The following is a 25,823-nucleotide window of genomic DNA, read 5'->3' as shown; positions in this document are numbered from 1 at the left end:
ATTTATTTTTCAAAATAAATATGCACACAAGCAAATAATATGAGACAGGGCAGAAGCGACAAGAATAAATTGGAAAGATTACTTACGCCATGTATGCAGATAGTGCACCTTGCCCAATCATTTGGAACTCGAGCAAAGCAATTATATTCTCAGCCAATATAAAAATTGTTTTCTCAGCACCAAAAACCTCGGCATCACATGGCATTTGTATCGAACCCCCGCTGGACTTCATGAATGTTGTTGCATGTTTATACAACAAGCGAAAGCGCTGTGGAACTTTCTTATTGATCTCGACACTCTTAAACAATCTTTGCACCTTTTCCAACTCAGTTTTAGGTTCTTTTTCTTTTCTCTTTTTTTTCTGCATATATAAAGCAAATGATTTCAATATAACTTAGACCACTAATTTTTCTCCTATTTTTCTGCAAATATAAAGAACCTATAATCATGCATACCTCGACAACTGGGGCATTTGGGAGTATGATCAAGTCTCGGGGCCATGACACATAGGACCCAACAGCTTGGTCCACTGTCTCGATTTCACCCTTTATGGGGATTGGAATCAAGGCGTCTCCTTCAATTGCGCCATCCACCGAGACACGAGCACATCCGGGCTGCAAAGCCACTCCATGTATAGACTTGTTCATGTCTTCATCATCAAATAGCAAGCCAAATGCCACCTTGTTTTCTATGGTTTCCACTGCCAACTCACATTTCTTCGGCCCCTGCACACATTTAAATTAAAGAAATAATAGGAACATAGGAGATACCTTTGACAAACTACAAAATGCACAAGTTATATTACCTTATTCTCTGGTGGAACTGCAGCATACTCAATAATAGCTACATCATCATCGAGAAGATTTTTTGCAATTGCTGGCTTAGTTTTTTCAGGCTTAGCTTTTTGCGCATCTTCTGCCTTCGAATCACAACTTGCTTTATCAGACAACATAGGAGATGAAACATTTGATTTAAGAATTGTCCTCAGTTCAGCCATCTCCTTCCGTGTCTTTTCAATCTCCTCAGCCATGTCCTGCTTGGCTTTCTTCAACTCTTCGTCCCTCTCTCGATCACGGGCTAACAACTCGGCTTTGGTTATTCTACAGCGCTTTCCATTCGGTATGTTGAAGAATACTGATGGGCTGACGAAGCTACCAACTCCACGAACCCTTCCTGAATGTTCGGGAGTTTCTAAGGCTGTAGTCAATACATCGTCACTTCCGCAAGGATTAAATTCTCCTTTACTTTGCTTCTCCAATAAAGTATCCTTTCATAAAAAAATTTGCATTCAAATTAAAATTGCATTCACAGTGCTGATTAATAATGACTGTGCTATTTACTTTTTAAATACTCACAATTGTTTTACATATGTCTTCAAGATCTGAATCAACCACTTCTTCAGGTTTTAGTTTGCGAGCCTTTTTCCACAACACAGCACGATCAGGAATTTCTCCAGGCTCCAAATTTCCATTCTTTTGCTGATGAAAATGAACACATGATTAAAGTACTGACATAGGTAAAATGAAGCAATCCAATTACAATGTGTAGTTGTTCTTACTTCTTCTTCTATTAATCCAATATAACCCTTCCTCGACGTGCGGTGATGGTATTTTCTATTTTTCACTCGTAAACTTTGTTTTGCACTAAGTGCCTGCAACAAAAATTACAAACAATATTTGCATATTATGGAAATATTACCTGCCAGAAATGGAAAAATTAACAAAACTTGTAGAAATGGAAAGATGTAATATTACCTGCCAGTCCCTAGTGGTCCTCTCAGCAACAAATTTTTTCCAAGCCTCTTTACCAATAAAAGCATACTGCTTTGGAGGCTTTCTTAACTTTTTCTTATTTCCAACATTCGGATTCACGTAATCCTTAGTTAAATTCGCTTTAAATTGTCTCCACTTTGCGGATGCAGACTTTAGCACCGCATTCTTGAGTTCCTTGGGAATTTTGAATGTGTCCTGCAATCAACATTATTCCGATCAAAAGCATATCCAGCAGCTTATATAATTTAAAAACATAAGAATTCAAGAATTTACAAACCTGAATATCAAGCCGTAATTTGTCTTTTAATTCAGCATCTATACTTGGCCAGTTCGGATGGTTGATGGGAATCATCGTCCTAGCAAGCATCCCGGTATAGGACTGTAGTACGTGCCTATTCTCCCCGATGGGAACTCCAAGTGAATTGCATGTGACCTTAGTTTTCTTTCCCTGTGCCTTCGTCACTACCACTTTGTACATAGCGGAAACACCTCGGGCACTCCCATACCTTTTTTTTGCAGATTCCGTACTTGTAACTGTTGCTGCTGTTTGTTCTGACATTTCAGGTTGAGGTTCACTTGATGCCTTTGCATTTTCCATTTCTGCAACACCTTTATCTAATTCTTCATCTCCCTGATTGGAATCAGGTCCTTCTCGGAATTGTACTTTGGATTTCTGCTTTTTAGGTGTCATTTTTCTTCTTCAATCTGAAAAACAAGACCATAAAATTATTAACCATGGCATATTAATCAAATAGTAATGCACATGTATTTATACAAGAATATTAAAACAGATGCATGATAGTAATATATTAAATTAAATAGCAAATGTGCAGTAATAGTTAAATCAAAACCGATACGAGAATTAAATAGCAGATGCATGACTAAAAGTCTAAAACATCATTACACATATCAAAAACAGATACAAGAATTAAATAACGGGGAAAGAGAATGTGTTTTGGACACAAATAAAAAACAGATACGAGAATTAAACACATATCAATGTTTAACCCAAGTTCCCTCAATATTATTCCTAATACTATGCTGAACATCATCAGGTACATCACACGTAGGAATTTCTGAGCAGAATGGGGGATTTTCCATGATTGTGTCTCCTAAATCATCATCATTATACACCTCTTGATAATCTCGGGTGGTAGAGGTTAATACAACAGACCATTTTGCATCGACCGGATCTTCAACATAAAAAACTTGTTTAACTTGATCAGTAGAGACATATTTATCTTTCTTGTGCCCTTGTCGACTTAGATCCACAAGTGTGAACCCAAGGTCATCCACCTTTATGCCTTTTTCATTGTCTGCCCAGTTACACAAGAACAATGGGGCCTTGAATGCATGATAATCCAGCTCCCATATTTCTAAAATCACTCCGTAGAAGGTCATATCACTCTCCACGGGATTTTTATCCTTGGCACTAGACACTTGGACCGTCTTAGCAACTAATGACACGCCACTGTTTTGAACAACCCTGACATGGTCTCGATCCTTTGTAAAGTATCGAACCCCGTCAACTAGATAAGCTTCGTAAGTAAAAACAGAAAATGATGGCTTTCCGGCTAGCCATCTGATGGTATCTGAAATATCTTGGGGATTCTTCATCATTTCACTACTAACCTACAAATTGTAACAAACAAAAAATCAACTCAATTCTATATTAATTACTACGCAGCCACTAAAGTGTGCACAAAAGGAAACGCTAAAAAAACTAACTTTTTGCTCAAACCAATCAGCAAATAGCCGATTGTGCTCTCTCAAGAGCCAATGCAGACTTTTCTTTTTTCCTCGGTATATTTCCTCTAGATGCTCCTTATGCATTCTGTGAAAATGATTATAATTAAACAACAATACAAAACTTGGACAAAAAAGTGAAGAATTTACAAGGATATTAAATTCTTACACGATGTATGGATGTACTTCAGGATTGTTTAGAAGCACATGTAAATGAGCCTCATCTCGCTCTTTTTCTTCAATTGATTTCATTATCACAACAGATAAGGGACCACTTAGCTTTCCTGCATCTTTGCGAATACCAGCAGTGGTGCAACTTTGATTAACAAACTCTTGGCAGAATTCTACCGACTCTTCTCCGAGGTAGCTTTCTGCTATACAACCTTCGGGATAATAACGGTTTCTTACGTAACTCTTCAATACCTTATTAAACCGTTCAGAAGCATACATCCACCTATAAAACACTGGCCCACATAACCGTAATTCCCGAACCAAGTGAACTACCAGATGTATCATTACATCAAAAAATGATGCTGGAAAGATCTTTTCCAGGTCACACAAGGTCACTATGACATCTGTTTGTAACTTATCTAGTTTCGACACGTCTACAATTTTGCAGCATAAAGCATTAAAAAAGAAACATAGTCTTATTATTGTGACCCTCACATGTTTGGGAAGAACCGAACGAATTGCGACAGGAAGTAATTGCTGCAGTAGGATGTGACAATCATGGGACTTCATCCCAAACATCTTCAATTCATCCATCGAAACACAATTTTTTATGTTCGACGCATGTCCATAGGGAAGTTTCATATGCATTAATGATGATAAAACTACCTTTTTTTCAGCCTTTGACAAATTAAAAACAGAAGGAGGCAAGTAGGCTATCCTTTGTAAGACCAAAAACAAAGGACACTAGCTAGCTAGTTCAATATACAAAACCACTCCAATCAGTTTATGATAAGCAACTACAAACATACAAATACATATAAACATACAAATACATATAAACATACTATCTCATTTTCCAAAAACCACAACTACAAACTATCTCATTTTCCAAAAACACACACTGAAATACATATATACATACACATACAACCACAAGGATACCCAAACTCAAGTAATAAATAAGAAATTACCTCCTCCAACTCGAACAGAGCTTGAATAGACTTGAACAGAGCTTGAACAGACTCCGAGCTCGAACTCCAAACCCCACAGACTCCAAACTCGAACTGAAGTACGAGCACCCACTAAACCCACAAACTCCACACTCGAACTGAACTCTGAGATCTGTTGAAAAAACGAATTAAAGAAGCAAATGAGTATTGTAATCGAACAAACATCAGTTTATTAGGTACTCCCTCCGTCCCCCTCAATTGTTTACATTGGAGGGGGACACGGAGACCAAGACAATGTATGAAAAATGAGTAAAGTTAGATGAAAAGTGGGTAAAATGGTGGGACCCATCAATATTTAATAATAGATTTGAGATAGTGGAGTAAGGTAGTGGGTGTAATAGTAGTTTTTATTGTTAAATATGAGATAGTGGGGGAAGATAGTGGGTGTAATGATTGAAAAAACTTACTATTTATGGTAATGTAAAGAAATGAGAGGGACATCCCAAAATAGTAACCGTAAAGAAATGAGAGGGACAGAGGGAGTACAAATCAACCTTTAGCGCACAAATTTAAGGATGAAATCGGCCGAATTGGAACCTAGGGTTCGCTCGCTCAGAAAGGGGGAAGAACGGGGAGAGAGAATGTATTTTGTACAAATGATTTAATTTAGGTAGTTTTATTAGTTTTATGTCTTTTTACTTTTAATTTTATGTTTAAAGACAGGTGTTGATGTCTTGTTCAGACAACACATCAACTAAGCGGGGGTTTTAAAAGCGGGGTTTTTTTGTTTGTGAAAAATTTGGCTAAGTGGGGAATAGCAGCGGGGAAGCGCGGCCAAATTTTTAAAAACATGTTTTAGACATCGGTTCTACACTAAGATGATGTCTAGTTTTTTAATAGACATCGGTTTTTAAAATTTCGATGTAAAAAAGGGTTTTAACATCAGTGGTTTTTTTAACCGATGTCTAATCTGTGATGTCTGATCCACCAAGTTAGAAATCGAGCAAGAGAACTCTCAACAGAGAGAGGTAGGGTTGTGGGATTGAGAGAAGAGGATGATCCAAAACCCTACGATCTGCCGGGTTATTTATAGATGCTGAGAGACTTGTGTGCTACTTTTTCCCATAATTAAATAATCCGAAACAAAATCAGAGTAAAATTTTCAAGCTACTATATTCCATTAAATAATCTGAAACAAAATCAGAGTAAATTTTTCAAGCTATTATATTCCATAAATAATCTGAAACAAAATCAGATTCTGAAACTTCCTTCTAATATATCCGAAACTAAAAAAGGTAGTTCTAGTTTTTGATATTTTTAATCCAAAAATTTCAAAAAATTAGAAAAATAGAACGGAGCGATGTGAGGGGCGCCACATATACGCACCTCGCTTCTCCTTTATATAAGTATATTGATTTTAAAATCACAATTTTAACAAAATTATATATCTCAAATTTTTATGTTATATTTAATATATCTATCGTAATAATATAATATTCAAATATTTCTCATAATTGATTATTCATATAGAAAACAAGAATCCGTTTTGATTATACCTTATACTTATTCAAAAATGACAAGAATATTTTCTTGGATCGAAATAAATACTAAAATATTAATAAAGAAATATATTTACGTACTTACGAATTTTGTTATCATTACAAAAATCAAATGAATATAAAAATAACGTAAAATTTAGAAAATCAAAATATTAATTATTGAATAAATAATAATAATGATATACATTTATAATATAATATAATAATATATGTGTATATATATAATATATATTCGAATTCTAACCGTCTTTGAATGTTTAACCATATAAACAAATTTATTTCAATTTTCAGTTTATTATTTTATTTTGGATTAAGTAAAGAAAGAACCATTTTCCAACCCCAAATGTATGAGTTAATTGGCTAGATTTAAAAAATTCCCTCATAACTCATACTCTCTCCGTTTCAATTTACATGTTCGAAAAAAAAATATTTCAAATAATACACTTCAACTTTCAATTTAAAACATATTTCCAACTAGTAATTTGTACGATTTGTATGTTTAACCAATTTATACGTCAATTTCAAGCTCGAATTGGAAAAGTTGACAAAGCTAAATTATTTTACTAATTTGTTTAATTTTTAAAAATTGATTTTATAAACATGTGTATGATCATCCTAAAAGAAATTTTAACATATTTTTTATTTGATTACTAGATGTATAAATAATAAGTTATAAATTATCAATAAAATTATTCAAATAGATAAATAAATAATTATTTTTTCCTTTTAAATAACTTCTCATTTATATATAATAAATAAATTTTTAACTTTAGATCAAACCACATTTTAAGATAGTCCAAAAATGAAATCAAAATCTAAATAATAATCTAAAATATCAATTTTGAATAGAAATTTATTGGATACAACTCAAATCAAGATTGGATATCACCCAAAACAAAACTTAGAAAGTCTTAGTTTCACAATGAAAATCTCTGTGTGATTAAGTATTATATCTTATATATATAAGTGTAATAAGAATAATTATTTTATATTACATTCAAACAAATATGAATCATCTTCGGCAAAAAAAGAACAAATATGAATCATATTGTGGTTAGAAATTTTGTAAAAACTAAAAGAAGGAGATTTTGTAGTTGTAATATGACTTTTCTTCTTTTTATGTTTAAATCAAATAAAATAAAGTTTTTTTAAATAAAATATCATTCTTATTGTAAAATTCATAACAATTACTTAATTTTTCATTTTCTATTCTAGTTCAAATATAATTGTTAACTAATCACTAATCACTAAGAAATAATAATAAGAATAAGAATGAATCAAATAATAATATATTATATAATATTTTTTAATATGAATATATATTTTAAAAATATATGTAAATCATACGAATTACTTATAAAATAAATTGATATTTTTAAAAAATATCCGTGCATAAGGCCGGTTATAAGTTAGTATATATAAGATGTATATTAGCATGGATGACGGCTTCCAAAAATAATGATAAATTTTTAATTTCGAATTTAATATAAAATTCATATATTTATATTCGGACCAGAAAAAATTATATTTTTATATTTAAAGAATTTTTTATATATTAAATACAAATACACTCGTTATCAATTGAAAAAGAAACTCAACGTATACTCACTCCCTCCCTCTCACCCATTTTCTTACTCTATCATAATTTAGTTTTAAATTGTATATAAAATATAATTTTATTAACTTACTTTAAAAAATAAAATTTTTAATATTAAAATTTTATTAGAAAATGAAAAGTTCAAAATAATGTATGAAAAACGTTTATAAATCATAATCGTCCATCACTTCAAATTAATACTCTCGTACAAGTGTAGTTGAGTTAGGTACTTCTTGGTAGCTGAGGCAGTATTTGAATTGATTGATAAACTACCACACCGTCCAACATTAAAGAGAGCGTCCAACATTAAAGAGTGGTTGCATTACATACAGAAAATGGAAAGACGAAGGGGTTCATGCTTCTGCAATTTGTTGTATTAAAAAGAATATACGAGGCAGGGAGAAAATGTAATGTAAGGAAAGCCTTGAACTAAGATCAGGATATATATTTGGGTGTGCATCGATAGTCAAAAAACATTGGATGGATAGTGATGACATTTCACACGTCCGCAGGAACATCTAGTATATTTTTTAGGAGTTAAAAAGAAACCATATGTATACTTTGGGTTAAAAATCGAGCAGACTCTAAGTTCAATAGTAAATGTCAAGTTTAACCTATATTATAACGTTTTTTTTACTTCATACCGGTATGAGGACTAATTGGAACATATCGGATACGTGAAGGGTTCAATGCATGGTTAAAATATTGAGACCACTAGGCATCGATATATACCCCAAATATTGAGGATTAAAAAAATATTAAGCCTTCCTTAATTTGAAATATTAGAGGAATAATGTATTTTATAAAAGGATTCTTGAAACTAAACATTTACTTTAATTTTATTAAAATATTTGAAACACCCCCTTGCGGAAAGAAATTAAATTTGGAACACCCAATTAGGATTGAAAATAAATCATCATATAGAGATGTTCAGACACAAAAAAATCTTTGCTCCTCACTCCTGATCAGTATAAATATCAGATGAACAAGAGAAATGGCTCAAGGAATTAAGTAGCCTCTGATATGGAGCCAAAACTATCACCACCACTTGCTCATGAACATCTGAAAGATATTCTATCCAACGAAGAATTCGTGGACATTCTTACAACCTTTCCAAAAGAAAGAGGTATTATTTCATCCTATTCTTATCAGTATCAAGGATTCTGGCATAATCCCGTTCATCTGCATGGAATTATTAATTTTCAAAAACATTATGAACCCCGCGAAAATGATATCTTCCTTGCCACTGCTCCTAAATCTGGCACCACATGGCTGAGAGCTATCCTCTATGCCCTAATCAACCGTAAAACCTACCCTCCTAATGATCCTAACCATCCTTTGCTTAGCAAAAATTCCCATTCCCTCATTCCTCCTTTTGAATTACTTAAACCTTCTGAATATGACTCCGTCTGCAACTCCTCAGACCCGAGCACTAGGATCTTTGGAACTCATTGTGCCTTCGGAAGCCTCCCCGAATCCATAACCGACATTGCCAAGTCATCCAACCGCAAAATCATATACCTCTGCAGGGACATTAAAGACACCTTCATTTCAAACTTCCACTTTGCCAACAAGGCCAATTTGCGACCCTCTCCCATTTCTTTGGAAGACGCATTTGATTTGTACTGCAAAGGAATCAGTGCAGGTGGACCGATCTGGAATCATATACTGGGATATTGGAAAGAAAGCCTGGAAAAGCCGGATAAGGTGCTGTTTATGCGGTATGAGGAGATGAAATCTGAACCTCACTTTCAACTGCGGCGTCTTGCACATTTTCTGGGAAAACCCTTTTCCCAAGAGGAAGAAAATTTGTGCTTGGTTGATCAAATCATAAGTTTGTGTAGTTTCGATGTTATGAGCAAACTTGAGGTTAATAAAACTGGAAAAGGGAAGCAGCTTATAAGTACTGGTGCACTTTTCAGGAAAGGTGTGGTCGGAGATTGGAAAAATATTTTAACTGCAGATATGGCTTCCAGGTTGGATCAGATTACTGAAGAAAAATTTCGTGGTTCAGGGCTATCTCTCTGATATGTCATGAGTGCTGCCAGCAATACTATATACTGCTCTTTCAATTGTTGGCGTTTCCATATCTTTTTTTGTTCAGTACCTACTACTAGTACTACTATGTTGTGAGTAAATGTGTTTATTTATCCAATAAATATGTAACCTATATATGTTGTGCTATGTTGTGATTGGGGTTTATCTTTTACTGTTGTGAGTATGATACAACTGTTTTCTGCACCGAATTACTTTAAGCAAATATTGTTGGAATTCATGGATAATGGACATATTCGTCTCTGGTTTACAAATCTTATAAACGAAACATTTACACTGTCATGCAAAGAGTATTTGGTCTATAAAGTCTTATGTTAGTTTCAGTTGAGGTTTTTTATTTCCCACTCTTCTCAGCCTTCGAAAGGCTGCATGGTTCCTGTCCAGCATTATCACAGTACCATGGATGCAATATAAATCTGTTCCTGAGAAAACAAAGAAAGCAAGAAATCTACATTACATACTCACAAAAAAATTAAAAACTATCCTAGAAGATTTAAATTTGTCACCTATCATGTAAAAAGTTGCAATATACTAATTAAAACACAATATAGTCTAACCGCTGTAAATACCATGACATTGTCTGCGGCGGCAGAAGCAGAAACATGCTAGAGAGGTGGTGTTCAATGTCGTTAACGGTGCATAAACAACGGACCTCACATGGCAAATGCAAGCCATATATGTATTCAAAATATTTAAATCGACTGACATGAAGCTGGTAAATAACAGGGGTTGCCTCCAAAATCTCCTATGTGTGAGATAGTACTGGTTGTCCTTGGTTGATTGGTATAATAAAGACGAATAGTTTGTCAAGAGATAGTAAAGTTTGGTTTTTTTGATATAAATGGGAATTATTGATATTGTCAAGAGATATTTTTGTGTCAATGTAAAATTGGATTAAATACTTAATTGGCCCAGTTGTTGCAGCCAGTCCCGGATCCGCCAATAATGGGAATGGAGCTCCGACTATTGCTCCTCCGAACGCGAACCCTATTCGAGAAGGAATGGCTGTTGCTAGGCAGGTTATTGATCATGGACCCCTAGGTCAGCAACAGCGGCTACAAAGGTCAGATACTAGATCGCGCTTTACAGTGGCTGCAGTAAGACTGACTAGCTATTTCTATTGCTTTCCTTCACTTAAAGAAGTTTCTGAACGCGAGTGAATATGGTACTGTCTTCATGGATGGATCTTGAATATTTTGTGGTACATAGTTTTTGTCGGCGAATTGTTTTTTATGTTAGATTTTTAATTGGTTTGGATGGATAATTGTCTGTTGTGCTTGTTGGAGGATGGTTGTAGTTCAAGTTGGATATTTGTAGTTTTTGTCCGATGTTTGTTGTATTAATATTTTTAGTGGGAATGCTTAAAAAACAAAGCAGACATAGTTTTTCAAAATAAGTGTTACAATTGCTTATTTTAGTGTACATTTGTTTAGTGTTTAGTGTTAGATTAGTTGGCATAGTGTTACATTAAACACATAATTGTTGTTGCAACAGTGTGATCTCCACGTGCTGACATGGCCGACAACGTGGTTGTATGGGCCCACATGTCAATGTAGCAGTCCATGTGGCTATGTGGTCCCCACATGCTTACATGGCAGTACATGTGGCTGTGTGGTCACCATATGCTGAAGTGGAAGCCCGTGTGGCTGTGTGGGCCCCACATACTAGTGTGGCATTCCACGTGGCTGTGTGGGGCCCACTGATATTAAAATTAATTATATAATAAATTAAATATCAAGTGGATTAAGCTAATGTATCAGTAATTTTTCATTAAATTATCTACTTATAAGGTTACATTAGGTCGCTATTGTAATGATTTTTAGTTGTTATATTAGATTGAAGAATATGTTACAATAGATCTATTGTAACGGATGGATTTATGGCGTATTGTAACACAATTTGAGCATTACAATTGACTATCTATGGCGTAGTATGTTAAGACTAATTTTCTTAAAGCTTAATACTAAATTTGTAATCAAGATCAAACATACAGTGTTTCTTTGGTGTGTATAAGTTGCAGAGTTTTAATTTTGTGTTAGATGTGACTTTATTTTGTGCGCTGGCCGGGGATGAGCTTTGAAGACATGCAAATAGCGTAGAAAGTTAGTTCTCTATTCAAGTTGTATGCATATATCTTTTACTGTGCAAAAAATCACCATATTTATCAGATTTAAAAACAATTAAAATTTGAATTGGCTGAATTATAAAAGAAACTATGATATACAACTTCTATATATGGTGATATTCGTCTCAGGATTTTTGAAGTTATCGCTTTTAGTCGGTGACTTTCACTTGTCATTTATTGCTATCACTTTTATGTTTTGTGAGTTAAGCGGGAAATTCCCGCTAAAATTAAATCAAAATATAAAACTGATCATTTTCGGTAAAATAATTAAAAGCATTCAATCATTTTAATTCAATCATTTTTACTCAAAAGAATCTAGCACAAATATCCTATTTAGTTCTTGTACATTCCTTTTAATTTCTCCCTTTTCTCCCACGTCTTCACGTGTCTATTTTATCATCTAATTTCCTCTTTCCTATAAGCTCACATTTGCTAATTTCGAGAGCAATTAATTATTTTCTCCGATATTTAATTATATTAGTTATTATTTATTTCTTCTATAACTATAAATTATTTGATTATTTGGCGATGATATGTTAAATATTAGTTGCTAAGTATGTTAGAAGTGAGCTGTTATTGCTATAAAATATTTAAAAATATTTGTGACCATTCTGTATTTATTGAATTAATTTTAATTAAAAAATTCAAACATATAAATGTCATAATTCTTGTTTATATATTGCATTTATAGTGATTTTTATTTAGATCTATTTATGTAGATTAATAGCTGATAATTAATTAGGACATATGTGTGTGTGTGAATCTTGTACATGGATATATGTGTGTGTGTGAGAATCTTGTACATGACATTCGATCATAATCGGGTGAATGGCAGGTTTGATTTGAGCAATAAAATAACAGATGAGACCAAAATTCATGTTAAAATTTTTATTTAACTTGCACGAATAGATGACTCAAAGATAAAAATAAAATGTGCATGCATTGAATAATTAAATTATTACCCTAAATATCCTCATGATGTGACATTGAATTTGTTCAACATATATGATATTATATTAGGTTATATGATATGGTATTATCATGGGGAGAGTGATCACCGGTGACACCAGAACAAGTTATAGTAATGTTGGTAGGTAACATAAGCCACCATTTTTATGATGCACGCGAAATGATCGGAGATTTTGTGAAGGTAACTAGACATTTCGAGAATGATGAAGGGGAATCGAATGAAACAACTAAGAATTTTAAAAGATGCTTAATATAGCTTCTAAACTAATGTATTTATATAATATAAAGTTTATAACAATAGCATTTGTGAACAATTTATTCCAATTTAAACACAAATATTGTTGTGGTAATAGGGATTTTGACGAGTTGATTGAACTCATTGAATTAGAGTTATTAGATGATCACAAGTTGCCTATAAAATACAATGATGTTAAGAGATTAGTAAGAGGCTTGAACAGGGAATATCAAAAAATTGATGCTTACTTAAATGATTGTATGTTATTTTACAAAGAGTGAGAATCGATGCAAAGCTCAGAAGGATCATAAGAAAAAAAAGATCCGTTGATATTAAGGTATTCTCCATTTGCATTCGGACTACAACGATTATCCAGGTTAAAGAAGAATGCAAAGTGGATCATGTGATACCATGACAGAGTTGTAGTTGAAAGTCAATAAAGACACCTAGATGGAGATAAAAGAAAACAATGTAATATATATTTTTTATATTTACAAAGAAAATATAGAATTTAGAATTAGACTTGTTAGAGATGATTATGACCTCTTTCCTGAAGTACACACAAGAGAATATACTGTGTGGCCTGTGGTTGATATTGTTTAAAATCTTCCACCATTCATGTGCATGAATCTCTAAGCATGTTTATGTCTCATCCCCTTCCGACTTTCATGTGTATTGATGAATTAAAATTATGGGGGCATACACCAGTTGTAAGCATTTTGATTAGTAAATTAAGTAGTTGTGCACAACTTTCTATGTAATACACAAATAATTATTTAGTTTTGACAAAAAAAAGGGTAAATACACTAAGTAATAAATTCAATACTAGACCTTATTATAAGTCAATATTCAATAAGACATTAATTTATAGATAAGATTGAAATAAATTATACATTATTCATGCTCTTTTTCTTACACAATTTTCCTAATACATTAAAACATTAATTATATAAGAACTAGCCTATGAATACGGGCATTCTTGAAGAAAATGTGAAATATTAATAAGCAGAGCATGTAGACGAGACAAAATATATGGCAGTAAGTAAGTTTGTATACTTCTTAGTAATACTTATAATATCTTTTTATAATTGTAGTAAATAAGTTACAACCAACACTAACACAAAATGAGCCTTTAGCGTCGGTCTAATTAGGTCTTTAGTCCGTCAATTAAAGAACCGACACATTTATGCAGGCGCCAGCATTTTTCAAGTTTTTGCAATAATTTTTCAAATTATTGCAATAACTTGATCAAGTTTCTTTTATGCAGGAGTGAGCATGTATTTTTGTAATAATTTCTTATAACTTCATCTTACAAGAGGTGGATTTCATATTGAAAACTTCTACGATGAATTTTTAATTTTTCAAGTACGTCCACAATATTGACGAGCCAATATTAATTAAGATCTATAATAGTAAACTATTTTTTTTAAAATTTTGAAAAAATTTATTCAAATTGTAGTCTAGTTATAACCCGAATGAACCGAAAAATAATTTTGAATAATATAAATTTGACCATCATTTAAGGTTGTAAAATCATATTTTAGAAATAAAACTTTTTTTAATTATTTTATAAAATCCTGTATTTTTAAAAATAAAAATTAAAGATGTATTTTTAAAAAAACCCCACTACTATTTTCATGTAAGTGCGGTCCTCTAAACTATATTTTAAATTAATAATAAATAATTATTATTATCATTACGTAAACTGAAAATTTAATCTATTAAAAGTACAAAACAAGCAAAAAGATTACAAACTAATCTCCAAGATATGCAAGTTTCTAATTACTCACTAGTAGCACATAGCATATCAACCAATAATACTACTTTTAAGTTTTTTTTTTTGCAATTTACTATTTTTTTTAAAATAATTGCCAAAATACCATATATGCTTGTGTAGAGCATATAATGGATGATATAAATGACATCTATGAACAAAATAGCTTCCAGACCTCTTCTCAATACCTTACTACTCAACACTGCCACAAGAATACGCTTCTCATAATCTTGAAACACTCATCTTTCCCACTTTTTTGTTTAATCAATGAACAAGTTGTGTATTAGTCCAGACATCATCAAATTCATCCATCCTTTGCCTGCGAGTATCTGGTAAATATGACCCAGTCCATGCGTAACGAACTAGTAAGATGCCAACAAATACTACAGTACCAAGAGTAAGAAAGAATGAAGTAAGAATGTAGTGTTGGATTGCCGCAGAGAGATCGCATCAAGATTCGGAGTTCCAATGGTGCAATCTTACGGTCACCGTCGAGATATAGCTGTGTCCCGCTACGTACTCCCATAATATGGGTAAAGAGAGGGAGGGAGGATATAGAGTTGTTAGAGAGAGAAAGAAAGAAGTTTGATACAAAAGTCTAGTTGTTTTTAGTTCATATTACAGTTAATAGTTGCTTTTTGTGATATCAGTATTTCCATTTGCGTTTATGTATATATATGATTTCGAGTAATTGTACATATTGTAACTTTAGTATGACAACTTTTTCCCAATAAAATAGTATTTTTGTAATCTTTATTTAAAAGATTGTTCTTTATACAAATATTTTAAAAAAATAACAATATTTTAGCGAAAAAAATTTCGCACTTGAGTATTTATGAAAATACCCTTTAAATATGTATATTATAATAATTGTTATTTTCAAATTATCTATAATATATATTAAATTTTCTTATCATACCTAAAATACCTAGTTACGGTGCTAAAAAACCTAATAAACATAGAAAAAAATAGCAAAAAATATCTATTTTATCGACTTTGAAATGATTTTATACGTACAATCTAGGATATTATATTTTTATTAAAGTACAATCAATTTTTAGTGAAAATCCAACCGTAAACATTTATTTTATTATTATATTTAATTATAATATGAAAATTTTAGTAATTAGAATAAAAGCGGTAACTTCATATCAGGTTACAAACTATATCTATATTCAATTATTATAATTTCGTATAGAGTTTTCTAATTATTTTATTTATATTGTCATGAGTGAAAGTAAGGAAAAAAGAGAAAAATTAATAAATAAGCTAAACCAGGTGGTGAATTAGTAAATAAAATACAAGTTACAAAACAAAATTTACTAATAATACAAACCTGACACGTCCCCTATATATTTGAAACGAGCCCAACATTTAGGGTTTTAGTTCCGCCGACACACAACTTCTGTCTCTGTATCTCTCGCTTGAAAACTATGACCTCCGCCGAAATTCCTTGGCAATTCTATTTCTGCCACCAATGCGACTTCGACGTGGCCATCCGTCTCAGGCCCAACACTATTCCTCGCTGCCCCAATTGTCAAGATGGGTTTATTGAGGAAATTGATGACCCGACGCAGAACCCTAATCCTTACCCGGTTGACCCGTTTGCTTTTTTTCAGAACTATATGTGGAATTTGAGGGCTGGTGGGGCCAATACTCAGTTTGTGTTTGACAATCATCCTTATGGTGGTGAGGGTTTCCCTGCCAATATGGGTGATGATTATTTTATGGGAGAAGGGCTTGAGCAGCTGGCTGAAGATGACCCGGAACAATATGGGACCCCGCCTGCTTCGAGAACTGCTGTGGAGGGGCTTCCTGATGTTGTGGTTGATGATAAGCTTTTGGGGTCTTATTCGGCGCAGTGCGCTGTGTGTCATGATGATTTTGAGAAGGATATGGTTGTCAAGCAGATGCCTTGTAAGCATGTGTATCATTCTGAGTGTTTGTTGCCATGGTTGGAATTGCATAATTCTTGCCCTGTTTGTAGGTACGAGTTGCCTACTGATGATCCTGATTATGAGAATCGGGCTAGGGGTACTGATGCTTCTGGAGGTGAGAATGATTCAAGTGGTAATGGTGGCGGGGATTCAGGTTGTGGCGGTCCTCAGAACATGGACACAAATTAGGTAAATCTTTCATATGTAATTTTTGTTCCTTATATACGACATTTTCCTATATTTTATGTATATCCTCGTATTATTGTGACGATGATGAATTGCATGTTGGTTGTTTTATGGCATGTTTTCTTTATTTACTTTAAGCATGGTATAAAATGGTTGATGCAAATTTGATTTCTTTGTTTGATTAAAGGATGAAATTGGGTTCAAAGTATATAGCATAACTCAATTTATAATTTATTTATATATAGCATGTAGATAGTATTGCTTTATTGTTGATTGTTTTAATGTTATGGTATAATCCTTTTTTTCAAATTGTGAATGATTTTTCCATAGCATATTATTGCAAATGCAAATGTAGGTAATATTTAACATAGGCAGTTATAGTTATATATATATAACTATAACCAAAGTGTTCTCACTTGAAGCACTACCTACACACACACATATATTAACACATACATATGTATATATATGACGTGACCCCGACTATTCTTATTGTCTCGAGTACCCGTGTTAGCCACTCGAACATGCGTACTTTGATACTTATTCTAGGCAAAAAACATGTTAAAATTTCAAATTATTGTCAGTCTGACACTCGGACATATATCCAGTTTGGATAATTTTAGTCGAGTCCGAGTAATATAGTATATATATGTATATATGGATATGTATATGTATGAATATATGATTATGTATATGTGTGTATCTATATATATATACACACATTAATATCAGACGAGTACTTTCTTTTAAAATATGGAGAACTAATAATATAATAATGTGTATACCATCTTTCAAATTTTAGGTTGTTTTGCTTATCTGTCTATGTTTATCATGTCCTAGTCAGATGGAATGATCTGAAACTAGTTTGATAGTAACTTGCTTTCCTATTGCCAATTTCTATACCTAGAAAAATGCAATCATTTTTCGCCTCTTCTTGTGGGTTTTCAAACTCCAATTTATGAATCTTTGGTCTGCCTCATAAGTGTTATATAGTATATTCCTCCTCTTCCTACTGATACCTTCGACCAATGTTGGGTGTAAATTGGTGCACTTTCATTAAAGTTCATTTTATCTTGTTATTTAATAAAGAACATTAGAAATAACTACTATACATTCTTATTAGATTTATTTCTTATTGAATCCATGTTGTCTGTTCATGTACTTCCTGAATATGTGTGTGTAATATGTGTGTGTGTGTATAATATATCTTTGTAACGACAAGATTCCATCTAATAAGCTCATACCCGTTCAAATTATTTTTAAATATTTATAATCACTTTCAAACCCTCTATTTGGTTAATATAATCAATGTACATGATGTCCTTCATGGAATATTACACTACTTCTAGTTATGGTACTCTATTTTTGTATATTCATGTTTTCTCACATAACTAGAAGACCTGGTTGAGGATTCGAATCATATTAGTGAAGATGATTTTGAATATTTATGACGAAGAAGAAGATATACTAACTAATGCAATTCTTTGTTCTTTAACAATTAATTTCTTCTTATCAATAAATTAAGAATATTCTACATTTTATATCTATATATGTATATTTATTTGTCTTAGATGAATCTGCGCATTGCGTGTATGCTCCATGTCGCATTGGGCTTTTATGAGCATATCACATTTAATTAGTATTGGTTCAAAAAATTAGATTTTTTTTATTGGGCTTGTGATATTGAATCAGTAAACGGTAAGTTATATAAAAATATTAGTATTGGACCTTAAATTTAAGGCCCAGATGCCATAGAATATCCACACTTTATTCACAAGCTATGCTAAGACCAATACATATATACATATATTTATATACGACCACGGCTGGTTTTGTTCTTCTTCTTTTTTTTTCTCTTTGCTTTCGTCTTTCTTCCAACAAATATTAATTTATTATCATATGACAGAGGCATATATCCTTGTTCGGACAAGAATCAAGTGTGTTCTTGTAGATTGTCACTTTGTGGCGATTTGGGTCGCGACCTAGAACGTTTCCGTTCATGTTCGTTCAGTGGGTACGTACCAGATCGCCATACGTGGTTTTGTCCCCACGTTACTTGTTTCCATGTGTTTAAGAGGTTATTGAGATTTACATTGTCAAAATCATGTAGTCTCGCTATTAGTATATTTTTATCGGATGAATTGTTAACAAATTATTAAGGGTAAAATATACAATAATAGAATATATTGAAATTATGAATACAAAGTTTTTTTTTATCCTATGTTTCATCTTTATAGTGCTGGTATAGCTTCTCTTGGTTACATTTTGGGCTGGTTCAGCGTCACTGGTATAAGAGGGAAGGCTTTGACCTGGTGTATTAATTTTCACTTAGGGTTAATGATATTTGCTTTGCATAATTCTGTAGCGGCATGACCATGGTTATTATCTTGATTTACTATTAAACAGTTTATTTTTAATTGATCCTGCTTAAGATTTAAAATTATTTCAGTTTGACTAACTACTGTACTTTATGTTCTGCAGCTTGTGCACATCAAACCCTGCTATTGCTTGTGAGCTGGTGGGAGCTAGCTAGACATTTCTTTTGAAGCAAAAACCTGGGAATTCTTCAGTAATAGTGTAGATGAGTATAGCTATTATTGCAAAAAAGTAGACCGTGGTATCAAATTTAGGTTTTGTGTGGGAGCAATTTACATTGCTTACATGTCATCTTTTATACCTTCTTTGGTAGTCAATTCTACCAGAGTTTTACAGTGAAATTTTTGGGGATTTCAAATTTTGGCGTTTTTCGACCAATAAAGTTTCATTATCTTAATTGCTTGTGTTACTAATTCACTAGTTTCTTGCCTGGTAAGTGTAGATAATTTGGAAAAGCTTTAGTATGAGTCTTATTTCTGACATGCCAAAGTGTTGGAGGCCTCGCACTTTGAATTAAATTGATCAATAAATTACATGATATGTTTATTAAGACAGGAATGTGTTAACGTCTAGGATCAGGTTAGGTGATGCTTGCTTCATCTTGATGGCTGGTTTCTCTTTTCTGTGGTTAAAACATGTAGTATTTGTCTTGTTTGCAAGGTCTACAGAATTTTTAAGGACAGAGTCATGGGTGACTGAGAAGACCGTGAAATACTCTAGATATGTTGCTCTATCTTAATTACTGTAATATGTTGATGTTTATATACATCATGAGTTGGGTTTAATGTAGAACAATATGAAGTTAGAGACATGTAGAGCAATATGAAAATAAAGACTCGGAGACCCAATCACAATTTTTTAGTATACTTTCATATAATGGTTTCTTTTAATTTAGTTGCATATAACTGCTTCAATTGATTAATGTTATGTATTAATGCAAGTATTATGCTTGTCGGTTACATTATTTTACATAATTTTTATTTTCCCTGATGTGGAAAAACATGGTAGAAGAACAAAACTTTAACATCTGAATCATAAGATTAGATTTTATACGATGATGGGAAACGAATCTCCGAGCCTCGAAAATTCTGGATCCCCTTGTTTTACCTCGTTCCAGCTGTAGATCCTAGCTAGTTGTTGGTAGTCTCCATTATTGTCAAAAAAGTAGTATGAACTTGGGCAATTTCGGTAAAGTTGCCAAGAACCTGAATGAAGTTTCTGATGAACTTTCCAACTTTGATGATACAAAAAAATTGATTTAATTATCTAATAAATCTTTTGAATTCAATTATTTTTTAAAATTAATTCAATTAAAGAATTATTATAAATTTTTAAATATATGTAAACAGTAAAGGCATTTAAAAGTAACAAAAGAGTCGATCACAAGTGTTGAGTATCGAAGTCAAAAGTAGGAGAAAAAGAAGACATAAACACCATACAAGCAAGTGTATTATTGTCAGCTTGCTGGAAACAAAGAGTTTACTCGGTATAGTGTTCTTCTAGTTCATTTTGTATCAATGGCTTTTGAGTTATGGGAAATGTTGAAAGAATCAATCTCAGCATATGCAAATCTATCTGTGGTGACTTTCTTTACACTTGTAAGTTTAGGACTTGCCTTGTCCTACATTGTTTGGGTCCTGTTCTCAGTCAAGGTCAAAGCAGCAGAGGTCTAATCATACCGGGGAAGAGGTGGTGAAAGACATGAATATATTGTTTTCAAATTTTCATATGTAAATAAAATAATTTGCAACTCCTCAACCCAAAATTCAACTATAATTTTTTTTAATTTTTTAAAAAAGTTTATTCTAATTGTATTAATTGTCTATTTGTAACCCGAACAGACCCAAAAACAATTTTGTATAATATAAAATTTGACCATCATTTAAGGTTGTAAAACCATATTTTAGAAATAAAACTATATTTTAATTATTTTGTAAAATCCTGTATTTTTTTAAAAAAAAATTAAAAACGTTTTTTTGGAAAAGAACCCACTATTATTTTCATGTAGGTGTGGTCCTCTAAAAACTGTATTTAAATGAATAATAAATAAGTATTATTATCACTATTCAAAGTGAAAATTTAAGCTATTAAAAGTACTAAACAAGCAAAAAGATTACAAATTAATCTAAAAGATATGCAAGTTTCTTTTTGTTATTTTACACCAACTATGAGAAGGATTGTAGAAGGGGGGGTTGAATACAATCTTTTACAAATTTAAAAGATTCAAGAACAATACACTAAGAACACAATAAACAGAAAAACACCAAGTATTAAAAATACGGGTGGATTGAATGATCCACCCGTGAGATTTTATATAGAAGAATCTGTGGATTGTTTTACAATTCGCACAGCTGCTCGTTCATCACTCAAACAAGTTCTAACTCTCAGATTTTTCTCTCAAGTAATTTGAACAAGTTCAACTGATGCTACTAACTTGGTTATATACTCCAAGTTTTACAAAGCTTTTAGCTAGATTACAAAATGCACTCTAATCTAAAAACAATACTGCACAACTTTGTCTTATGCATGCTTTCTGAGATGTCTTCATCTTTGACCATCATCTTGATTTGATCCAGATTGCACTGCATGAGATAAGTATGTTTCTGCTTCTTCTTTATTTTCCTAATTAGGCTTCCATGTCTATTTTAGTGTAATTCGATCCATGTGATTTGTCAGACTTAAGCTCTAGTCACTTTCAACTGCTCTTTGCTTCATCAGTTGAAGGTTCTGGTTGCTTTCAACTGCTATTGACTTTATCAGTTGAATGTCTGGCTCATCAGTTGAATGAATTACAAACTCCATCAGTTGAATGCTGTTCCAGTCTCATCAGTTGAATTCCTCAGCATTATCCGTTGAATACTTTGTCTTCAGTTGAATGCTTGATTTTCATCAGTTGAAACATCATCCAGTCTTTATCAGTTGAACAGTTACATCTCATCAGTTGAATATCCTTCACTTAGATAAAATTACATGGCATTGGATATTTACAATTAGCCATCCTATTCTACCCATCCGTTGATAATTCCCAAAGACAAGAAATGTAACAATTACAACTGAAATTTGATAAAGATTCTAAGTAAGACATGTTACAAAAATGTTTATGTTATATCAAAAATTATTGATTCCTAACAATCTCCCCCAATTTGTGACTGGAGAAGATGCAGACATAAATTCTACACTTGATGATAACAAAACATTAATAAAATAAAATGCAGAATTTAAATACTGGAGTTAGAAAAGATTACAGATGATTATGCTCCTCTAGACTGAGCAGTTACTTGTTCCTAGAAGATCTTCTTCTTCTGGACTTAAGTTTTTCTTCAAGAATATTGATCTGTTTCTGAAAGATCCTGTAGAACCATTCTTCATCACTGTCTTGTCTGTTGAGCTTGGATTGGAGAGTCTTCAGAGTATTCAAGCTAGCAACCTTGAGTTGATCTTTAGGTCTGAAAAATCTCCTAACACCTTGATTGTCCCTAAATTCCATGACTGGAGTAGGTTCATGATGAATTTTCTTTCCAGTGTAGGGAATTTTCAGCCTTCTTTGTAGACTAGCATCTGAGTTCCATTCCTTCCTGATCTCAAGGATTCTCTTTAGTACCATTTGCTTTGCAGGTGGTGTAAATCCTCCAGTCCTCTTCATAGATCCATATATTTTTGTTAGAGAACTGAATCCCTCAGAATTCAGAACTCTGTGAAGAGGCCAGATGACATCACCCTTGTTTTTGTAAGAGAATACCAATCTTTCAGGTAACTTTGAAGTTGCTTCTATTCCTCTTACTTCTTGAAGATCATCCAGCTCCAGCTCCAACTCAGAAATTTCTTCAATGTTAGCAATGATCAGATAGTCATCAGGATTTTCAGGTTCTTTTGGAGGTTTAGGAGGGTTAGCCATCCTCTTAGCCACAGACTTGACTTTCTTCTTTGGCTTGGAAGATTCTTGAACAAGAAAAGCTGGAATTGGGATATCTTCCAAGTCAATTGGCTCCTCCTTTGGCATTATTGGCTCATCATGGAAGTTGACATCTGGATGTACTACTGTGGTATCCTTGATTGGAGAAGAAGGCTTTGAGATAGGCTTTTCTGGCACTTCTTCTCTTCTCTTGGCTGCCTCAGGCATCTTAGTTTTAGATTTGACTCTCTTTTTCTTTGGAGAAGATTCAAGAGGCAATCCTTTCTCATTTAAAAGCTCAGCTGCCAACTCCTCTTCCAGCTCAATAGCATACCTTTCATCCACCTCTATTTGGTTCAAAGAGAGTTGGGATTCAAACTCCTCTTTTTCACATTCTCTGGCCACCTCTTCAGCTTTTGCAAATGAGTAGTGAGGATGGCCAGTTCCAATGAACAGCTTCTGGCCTTCTCTGTAGATGATGGCAAAATGAGCCTTTAAGGCCACATCTGCACAGTCTTTGTAACTTTTGATCTCTTGGCCCAAAAGCTTGTACTCATTTTTGTCAGGCCTGGCTAGTGGAAAGTAGATTGAGCTTGAGTCTTTTCCAGGCCTGGAGTAACCACAATTGTTTGGAAACAGAATTGGCTTGAACTCATTCAGAAATGATGGCTCACCCTTTTCTGTCTTGGAGGGAATAACAATCTCAGGTGTAATTACCCTGAGAATTGTGGTTGTGGTTGGAAAAGAGATTTGAGCTGTGGTGGCTGTAGAAGATGTAGATGATTTCTTGCCCAGTTGAGCCACTCTCCTTGCAATGGAGTCCAATTCTTTCATCCTTGCAATCTTCTGCTTTTCCCTTTCAGTGTGGAAAGGGGGAGGAATTTGACTGATCAATTCTGCAGGAGTTGGTAATTCTTTCTCCCCCTTTTTGTTAGCAGCAAGTGTAGGGGATGGACTGGGAAGTGAAACACCAGAGGCAAGAAGAAGATGTTGAAGCAGTCCAGTCTGAATTCTTTGATGCTGCAACATCTCATCCATTCTAGAGTTTAAGGTGTAGACATTTGCTTCCAGAGCTTCCACTTGCTTCTCCAATTGTAGTTGTTTTTGCTCAGATGCAGAAAGAGCTGATTTGACCTGAGCTGGAAGCTTTTCATCAATTTGCTTGGTCAGATCAGTCTTAACAGAGGCAATAAGAGAATTGAGATGCTCTATCTCATGCTGAAAATGAAGAGATTGAAACTTGTGAAGCTTGAGGTTTTCTAGAGCTTGACTGGCAATGGTGGCAGAGATGGCTGGAGAGGAGGATGAGCTTCCAGGTTGTGATTGAAGAATGGTGGAGGCTTGCCTTTCCAGCTCCATGCTAACAACAATTGCATTGGCAGACTGCATGGAGAGCCATGAAGGTAGAGAAGTTGTAGGTTGTTCAACAAGGGATTCCTCAAGAGCATCATTGAGGTCTTCATCACTATCATCATAATGAAAATCATCTCCAGCATTGGCAGGCAGAGCTGTTAATGCCTCCTTTGCTCTAAGCATTGAAGATGTAGTGTGAATCAGATTGAGGTGCCTCTCAGCTGCTTGATTGTCCAATCTGGCAAAGTCTTGAATGGAGGACATCCCATGAGTAAAAGTCTCAGGGTCTAGTGAAACACCATCCAATATGGATCTGTATTCAGCTTGAAACTCTTGTTCACTAAACCCTTCATTGACACCTGCATTTCTCTCAATTTCTCTCTTTTCTTGCATCAAGGGCTCCCCTTGGCTCACCACACAACTCACCTCTCCCTCACTTACCCTTACTAAAGGGTCACTCTTATCCTCTCCTTTTTCCTGGCTAGAAGAAAATGCCAGACTCTCCACACCCTCTCCTTTTGCCAGCTCACTAGGCTGCCTCTCCACTCCATAGCTCACTCCACTCAATCCTAGAAGTGTTTGTGCTACCATGTGATCAACTGCTGTAGAAAAAGGTAAATTAATTGAAGTAGCAGCAGTTGTCAACTGATGAGAGACATCAGTTGAAACATGAGTAGAAGAGGCATTCAACTGATGAGAGCTGTTAAGCAGATCAGTTGAAGGACAAACACTTGTCAACTGATGAGGGAGATCAGTTGAAGAAAATGAAGAAATAGGTTGAGAAGCTGTGATAGTTGAGTCTGTGGTGATTGATTTTAAAGGAAAATCCACAGAACACACTGTCACAGAAGAAGGAAATGGAAGAGAAAGATCCAACAAATCATCAAAATGATGATGATCAATCTCAGATGGGGGCTTCTCCATGAAATCCAAAGATGGAGAATTTACAAGTGTGGTGTGAATTAATTCCACATCCACAGAAGAGGTTGGGGATTGTGTTTGAGGAGTAGAGATGGTAAGATCATAAATATGAGTGATTGGTTGAGATGAAGAAGGGGGCTGTGACTCCACATTTATTGAAGTCACATCAATCTGACTTTGAGAAGTTAAAGGCATAAAATCCAGA

General features: G+C 33.6%; 2 protein-coding genes across 2 annotated transcripts; both read left to right on the top strand.

Annotated features, from left to right (window-relative positions):
- Nucleotides 1-8,818: 8,818 nt before the first annotated feature.
- Nucleotides 8,819-11,010, top strand: LOC135146792 (cytosolic sulfotransferase 5-like). The gene is made up of 2 exons (XM_017368829.2): nt 8,819-9,722; nt 10,766-11,010. Exons 1-2 carry the CDS (start codon nt 8,819-8,821, stop codon nt 11,008-11,010), a joined length of 1,149 nt encoding a protein of 382 aa, XP_017224318.2.
- Nucleotides 11,011-16,386: 5,376 nt separating this feature from the next.
- Nucleotides 16,387-17,079, top strand: LOC135149658 (E3 ubiquitin-protein ligase RING1-like). The gene has a single exon (XM_064085431.1). The coding sequence runs from the start codon at nt 16,387-16,389 to the stop codon at nt 17,077-17,079; it is 693 nt and encodes a 230-aa protein (XP_063941501.1).
- Nucleotides 17,080-25,823: the final 8,744 nt, after the last annotated feature.

Source organism: Daucus carota, chromosome 9 (assembly GCF_001625215.2).
Source record: "Daucus carota subsp. sativus chromosome 9, DH1 v3.0, whole genome shotgun sequence".
Lineage (NCBI taxonomy): Eukaryota > Viridiplantae > Streptophyta > Magnoliopsida > Apiales > Apiaceae > Daucus > Daucus carota.
Note: the sequence above shows the minus strand (reverse complement) of the source record. Positions and strands in the feature narration are given on the sequence as shown.